The 6,728-nt window shown below is 37.0% G+C and overlaps 4 protein-coding genes across 4 annotated transcripts in view; 1 reads left to right on the top strand and 3 right to left on the bottom strand.

Annotated features, from left to right (window-relative positions):
- The window catches only part of LOC105566317 (superoxide dismutase [Cu-Zn]-like), a 7,814-nt gene extending 6,448 nt beyond the window's left edge, over nt 1–1,366 (top strand). Inside the window, exon 3 of the mRNA XM_012020225.1 lies at nt 478–1,366. Within this exon, the coding sequence (XP_011875615.1) occupies nt 478–732 (255 nt within the window). The 3' untranslated portion in view covers nt 733–1,366. The remainder of the gene's footprint in view (nt 1–477) is intronic.
- Nucleotides 1,367–1,548: 182 nt separating this feature from the next.
- LOC105566430 lies at nt 1,549–3,236 on the bottom strand. The gene is made up of 2 exons (XM_012020432.1): nt 3,075–3,236; nt 1,549–2,598 (listed from the first exon to the last, which is right to left on the bottom strand). The coding sequence occupies exons 1-2, from the start codon at nt 3,234–3,236 to the stop codon at nt 2,134–2,136; spliced, it is 627 nt and encodes a 208-aa protein (XP_011875822.1). The 3' UTR covers nt 1,549–2,133.
- Nucleotides 3,237–3,439: 203 nt separating this feature from the next.
- LOC105566316 (probable small nuclear ribonucleoprotein Sm D1) lies at nt 3,440–5,285 on the bottom strand. The gene is made up of 4 exons (XM_012020224.1): nt 5,109–5,285; nt 4,830–4,906; nt 4,437–4,634; nt 3,440–4,075 (listed from the first exon to the last, which is right to left on the bottom strand). Exons 1-4 carry the CDS (start codon nt 5,120–5,122, stop codon nt 3,993–3,995), a joined length of 372 nt encoding a protein of 123 aa, XP_011875614.1. The 5' UTR covers nt 5,123–5,285; the 3' UTR covers nt 3,440–3,992.
- Nucleotides 5,286–6,462: 1,177 nt separating this feature from the next.
- The window catches only part of LOC105566429 (flocculation protein FLO11-like), a 12,087-nt gene continuing 11,821 nt past the window's right edge, over nt 6,463–6,728 (bottom strand). Inside the window, exon 9 of the mRNA XM_012020431.1 lies at nt 6,463–6,474. Within this exon, the coding sequence (XP_011875821.1) occupies nt 6,463–6,474 (12 nt within the window). The remainder of the gene's footprint in view (nt 6,475–6,728) is intronic.

Genomic DNA, 6,728 nt, shown 5'->3' with positions numbered 1-6,728 from the left:
TGATATGAATAAGCATCTTCCTCTCGTCATATAGAGACACAGTTGTACGCTTCGGATTTCGTATTGCAACTTCGTTCCCGCGTCTCTCTCGTGTCAGTTTATCAAAATGATAAATTCATATAGATATTGCAGATATTTAGAATACATTAATAAAATAGACGGTGAAATTGCGCAAGATCCTCAACATGGGATCATGGAAAATTCATCTAGAAAGGTCGCAAATGACCAAGTTAACTGTTCTCTGAGGAAGCTTAAAGTCGAGGAAATAGAACTTTCGGATTAATTTTCTCGAGCTCTAGGGGGGAAAAAAACTGAATGATACTGTCGCCACATCTACTCGCCGAAAGTGAACGCGATACAATTAGCGGAAATTGATAGCCTCGCACCTCGTGGATTCAGCCGTCGCCATCTCCCCCCGATAACGCACTCCCTTCCTCCGTTCTCCGTTACGGTAAACGAAGAGTGATTACGTTTCAGGTGAATCACGGCGCACCGAGCGATCCGTTACGTCACGTCGGCGATCTCGGCAATATTGAGGTCGGGCAGGACGGAGTGGCGCATATCGACGGCATGGATCACTATTTGAGCCTGGTAGGCGTGCGGGGTGCGATCGGCAGGGCCCTGGTGGTCCACGAGAAACCCGACGACCTCGGTCGTGGCGGAACCGAGGAGAGTCTGAAGACCGGATCGGCGGGCGAGCGTGTCGCCTGCGGCGTTATCGGGTTCATGTAAAAGGATTTCGGCGAACGGCGAATTCGGCTACTGCATGCACTAAATACGCACTGAAAGCTGCCTGCTCACCTCGTATAAAACGATACTGCGTCGTGTGCAGTGTCCCCTGAATATATACTTCGGTGAACAAGACGATATATTTATTTCTTGCTGAGAACCAAAATTCTTTTCTATCGAAACTCAACCGGCATATCGCTGCATCTTTTGTAATTTTATATATTTTTTAATATTAATATTTTGATAATATATTTTAATAATTGTTCCGAGTCTCTGTTGAAATTTAAAAGGGAAATAACTATTATAGATATTTATTAATGTTTATTCCTTTGTTATTAATAAAAATGGCGTAAGAAGCTATTTTTAAGCTGGATATACGTAAAATAAAATATATCACGAATGTTAGTCAAATAACACAATTAAAATGTAATTAAGTTTATTCAGTCAAAGTGATCATTTGTAATATATCTCGTTTATAGCTAAATTCGTACAACAGCCTGCAGATTGTGCGCCCTAGTGCATCCACCCAAATTCGCTGAAAGAGATGTTGCGTATCGCAACTTTGTTCATTACTAATTTAATTGCGTCCATTTGTACCGAACAATAAATCACGAATGTAATCGAGCACCTATCAAACGCATTTTATACACACTTTTATTTAATCTTTAGCTCTCTAAAGTACAAAAAAATTAACAATTTCAAAAAGAAAATTGATAATAGCTAAGATTTTTCTTTTTCTTTGTTGCTTCGTCGAATGCTAAAATAATGTCATACTAATTGGTATAAATTATATTAAATAATAACAATCACATACGTGCATATAAAAGCTTTTCTTTTAAATACTTTACATAAATTACAGTCAAAATTGTTCGCTATAACGAAATTTAGTTCACGAGAATGAAGCTATTTTCTATGTCAATACATGGTCAACTGGGAATTTAACGAAATTTCACTGTGAAGAATTCAACTCGGAAATTGGACCATATTTGTTGTAATAAGATTTTATTGTAATAGCTTTCGTCGTCGATACATTTTTCAACGAAATAATATATAATACATAACCAGACAGAATACACGATCGCATATGAAAAACGCAATCAGCGATTCTTGATAAGCAATCGAAACTGCAAAGTCTCCGGATCTTTCAGGTATCGTATGCAGTTTATTTTTATATACGCACACAATATTATTACACAATTAAGACGTGACTTAAGTGTCCGTACAAGAGGAAGGGAGAAGAGGGTAAAGTCACAAGAACGAGGCGTCGAATATTCTACACGGACGGTTCGTTCGCTTCTTCTGGGAGTCCACAAGTGCGAAAGTCCCGAGCGGTCCGAGGTAACAAGATCCCCGGATACGGACTCCAGGGTAGAAGTTGGTTGAAACTGCGAAGTGGCGAATCTGTTAGCTCGTCCTCGCCGATGGTGTTCCTAAATGCAGCAGGTACCCTAGGGGTCTCGACGAAGCCCTGAGCACCTTCTCTGCCGACGGTCCCACGGGCTCGCCCATCTCCTCGAGGGCCTGCAACACCTTGCTCACCACTTCCGGCGGTGAGGTCCTCCTCGCTCCCGGCGCGTCCGGTCGATGCTGGAGGTCGTCCTGGCGCGGTTGCCTTGGCAGCCCGAACGTTTGCGGTTGGAAATGCACTGCGAGGACGTTGAACCGTCGATTTAAGCACTTGGTGTCTTGTCGTAAAGCTACCCCGGGTCTACAATATCGATCGTTTCCGCCCTGGCTTGCGCCGTCAAGAACGCCGAGGGCAAGCCAAGACAACAAAATGAAACGATGATTTTTATCGTTGCCGAGATTAATCGCCCGCGACTTCTCGTTCGCTATTACGATACTGGCATTTTGCAAACCGCGACATATCTTCGGGTTAATTTATGTCTTGAGATAAATCATAAGATTGCTACAATTTTCTTATTTTTTCAAATCCCTCTTATTGTGAATTGTAGTGACGCAAAATTCGATTCTTTACATTGCATTTTATTATATAATAAAAACGCACATAACAAAATTAACAGAATAAACCAACTAAAGTTCAGGTAAAAAAATTATTATTAACTTTCAACATTATGAGTCGAGCTTTTAAAATTTTTTCTCAATTTGGCAAATATTTTAATCAACTTTTCAGCTATTAATTCATCGATGCATTCTAAAATCTTGTAGAAATCTGATCAATGTTTTCAAATTATATACAATTAGAAGCAAATTTGTATAAACAAATCGTGTTAAAATAAGATTGCGTGAAAAATTCAATGAGCACTTTGCGCTCTGGCTGTGTTTATTATACGGCAAGATAAGAGCTTTTCTCGTTGATTACGGCAAACTTTATAAAGAAATACACTTCTCGCAACAGCGGGGGTGAATATCGCTACATTACTAGGAACATCCAGGACGTCGTAATCGGAGATGTCATCCAAATCATCCGCATCGAAATTACTGCGGCCGCATCTAATGACGAACTGTATGCAATCGATGATCAGCCTTTTTGATGATCTCCACATAATCATGTGCGAACATTTTGGGACGAGACCGTCGCGAGTAACGACATGTTACAAGTTACATTGTCACGAGCCGTCGTAGCTTCGTGTCACGTAAATGTTGACAGAAGTGGTTAATCGAATACACGAGTGTACGTTGAAGTTAACGTGGTGTGTAACAAAAGTGAACTTAGGCATTTAAATCCAATAACAAATAGAACATTGAATACTTTTATCGCGGCACTTTTTTATTCAGAAAGTTCTTGTTACACATATTTAAGTTTAGAGAGAAATTCTTACTATTCTAATTAAATCAGGTAATAGTTTTACAAGGATATTGTAGTGAAAAATAAGTAATAATGTCATTTGTACTATTTGATTTTTGTAATTGTAAATTGTAATGTCTTTTAGAAAACTTGCAATACTGTGAAAAACTTTGAATAGATTCGAAAATGTACCATATTTAAATTACATACAATGAATCATATTGCGATGAAAATGACTGCTAATTACATAGCAAGTAAACAAATTTTACAATTTTTCCTATATTTCATTGAAGTATATCGAATAATAAAATAGAATATAAAATTGAAATATCGGAATGCCTGTATGTTACATTTAAATCTGTTAAAAATGAATGTCCACATTATCTTGGAACTTGGTATCGTAGCATCACATTAAGAAACAGATTCACATAGATAGGGTTTTATAAAATTAGCAGAATATCGATTTCGCAAACTTAGAAAAGTTTGCATATTGAAAGTGAAGAATGTGTTGTCACTATCGCCTGCCCCTTCCTCTACCTCGGCCACCCCTGCCACCTCTGCCACCCCTGGCGCCGCGTCCTCTGCCACGAGCAGCACCTGGAAACAAATGGCATGATTAATGATTAAAGATTTGTATTAATTGCGATAACGAAAGAGATATAAAAAGAAAATATCTCTTGTCAACTGACGTTAAAAACAATCGGATTAATATTTATTGAATCAACCCTTTCAACTGTGTTTTTAACAAATTAATTATGCACACGTCGATATATAGTAAAATAATTAGGACTCTGCTCCTATGTAGCACTCTCTTTTTACAATAGACACGCATTTGCCTATCACATAGCTCAGTCCATTCTACATGAAGATCATTTATTGAATGATGAAGTGCTTTTTATTCGATTTGTTTACACTTGCATAGTCCTGAAAGGTCTATTAATACGTATGCTATATATACCTCTCGCAGCTTCCTTCTTCTTGGCCTTGGCCTTCGGTGTGTCGTCTATCAGCAATGTTTCCAAGGGAAGAGAGTCGGGCAAAATATAATATCTAATATTGTTACCCCGCAAACTGAGAGTCTCTAACTGTATGGGCTCGCGGTTCTTTATTGTCATTTTCACTGTTTTCAAGTGTGTATTCATCGCAACGTCGACACCTGCAGCAAAATAATTCACATTAACTCTATAGTCACAATAATATATTCCTGCTACATTAAATATAAAAAATTGTCAATTACAAGATAATGTGCTATATAAGAATTTTTTGTATGACAAATCTTGCGTAGCCACACAGATTTCAATTTCTCTAACCTGACACCAAGTCGCAACAACAAATCATCACTTAGACCTACCTGTAATCGTGCCAGTAACTTGAGTGCCGTTTTTCAGTTCTATCGTCACGGTCTCGTGACTGAGCTTCATCAAAAATCTGCAAAGGTAGCAACAAGACGTTAATCCTCGACGAAAAATATCAACGTTTTCGCGCAAAAACTTTGAAAGTATAGGTTAGGTTGCGCGCGCGTATTCGCTACGAATTCTCATAGAAAGTATACAGACGAGTCGCCGCACGCGTGGAAAATTCAATTTGTTTGCAACGTCTTCTTCATCACGTAAGTTTGCACGTATCTTACCTTACTAGCTTCATAGCGCAGCTAAATTTATGAAATTAGTACTCTACACAAATGATTCACCGATACCGGCGGACACCATGTATGCAAGTGAAAACCATGGTGTAAAAAGAAAGGTGAGCGAGCATTGAGGACGAGCAGTAGCGACCAATAGCATTTCGGTCCAAATGCTATGAAAAGTAATATGGCTGCGCGCAGAAAGTAGAGTCGCAAGCGTGAAGAGGTTAGGTTAGCAACGAGCGACGCGCGATTATCCAATGAGCGTACAGGTTTTATGGGAAAGCGTACAGTTTTCCTATAAAGACTGCACGCCCATTGGATATCGCGCGTCGCTCATCGTTCATCGCGTTCAGTCTGAATGAGCCATAACGTTTTCTGGCTCATGCAGACCGGACGCGATGAGCGACGCGCGATATTCAATGGGCGTGTGCAGCAGAGAGAGGTATTACTGATGTGTAATGGAAAAATAAAACATTTTATTCCCTTTTTTCGTTGAAGAAAATAACCCTGCCGGAAATAATTCTACAAAGTTCTACAAGAAAATTAAATATAACTGCCAGAATCTATGAAATTCTACGTAAATTTAAAAAGTGTTAGGAAAATCAACATGAAAATGCTAGAATTGGAACACTTGTGTTAATTTTTGTAATATTCTACAAGTAAGCAGATGTTTTAATTCTTTAAGATTTTGTTATTTCACAAATTTTTAAAACCAGTAAAATTTTGTACTAATTTTTACAAAATTGTACATTTTCATGAAATATTACTCACAATAATTTCTTGATTTGAGAACATTGTAATTTGTGATACTATTTTGTAGATATTTTTACAAAAAAATAAATGTTTTAACGAAGATATAAAAATTTCTACAAATTTCTATCTCGAGTCAATTTTTTGTAGTTATTTATAGAAATTTTTTCCGCTAGGGAAGTAGATCCTGGAAACTAGTAACACATCGATATCTGGTTTGTATGTTACAAAATTTTGTAAACTTTTCAGAATAATATAAACTGTAACGTGTACTGCAATGTTTACCTTTTCAACTTAAAAAAAACTGAAGAATATCACATACATTGTATCGTAGAAATATGACTTCGGGTGTTTTAGATATTTAAAGTAATTTTCTTTAAATTATTGTTATTATATCAAACAAATTCAATTGATATTGTCAATCAAGAATACAGTCTACTCTCTAAAATTTGTGGAGCGAAATGTTCACCCTATTGGCGTGAACATTTCCTCCAACAGAGTGAATATTAACTCCAATGGAGTAAACATTTCACTCTATGGCAGTATTTTCACTCCACAAATTTTAGAGAGTATATGACACTTTTTGTCATATAGGTATATACTAATATTAATATTCCTTCTACAATATATACATATATATTTATATTGTCTATCACACGTTCATAAAAGTAAAAATTTCGAAACTAAAAAACTTTAAAAGATTTGTAAATTAAAAGAAAATAAACGTTCATCTTCAATGCACAAAGTCAGTATTAAAAAGAATAACTGACTACAAAGAATACTATATGGAAATGACTGAAGTCGTGAAGAGTTACATAAGTGTTAAATAGATCTAGGTTGTCAGTAACAAAATCCCTAATACTTTACTTCTAA

This window comes from Vollenhovia emeryi, unplaced genomic scaffold (genome assembly GCF_000949405.1).
Source record: "Vollenhovia emeryi isolate VEMERY1.0 unplaced genomic scaffold, V.emery_V1.0 DF939145.1, whole genome shotgun sequence".
Taxonomy (NCBI): Eukaryota; Metazoa; Arthropoda; class Insecta; order Hymenoptera; family Formicidae; genus Vollenhovia; species Vollenhovia emeryi.
This window is presented reverse-complemented; position numbering and strand designations above follow the sequence as displayed.

What these genes read in the sequence shown, in the direction of transcription:
- LOC105566430 (XM_012020432.1), bottom strand. Translation starts at nt 3,236, where the DNA reads ATGTGGAGATCATCAAAAAGGCTGATCATCGATTGCATACAGTTCGTC. An exon ending in CCCCCGCTGTTGCGAGAAGT is followed by an intron (nt 2,599 to 3,074) that starts GTATTTCTTTAT and finishes ATTAACCCGAAG; the next exon opens with ATATGTCGCGGTTTGCAAAA.
- LOC105566316 (XM_012020224.1), bottom strand. An exon ending in AGTTACTGGCACGATTACAG is followed by an intron (nt 4,635 to 4,829) that starts GTAGGTCTAAGT and finishes ATTTTGCTGCAG; the next exon opens with GTGTCGACGTTGCGATGAAT. An exon ending in GAAGAAGGAAGCTGCGAGAG is followed by an intron (nt 4,076 to 4,436) that starts GTATATATAGCA and finishes ATTTGTTTCCAG; the next exon opens with GTGCTGCTCGTGGCAGAGGA.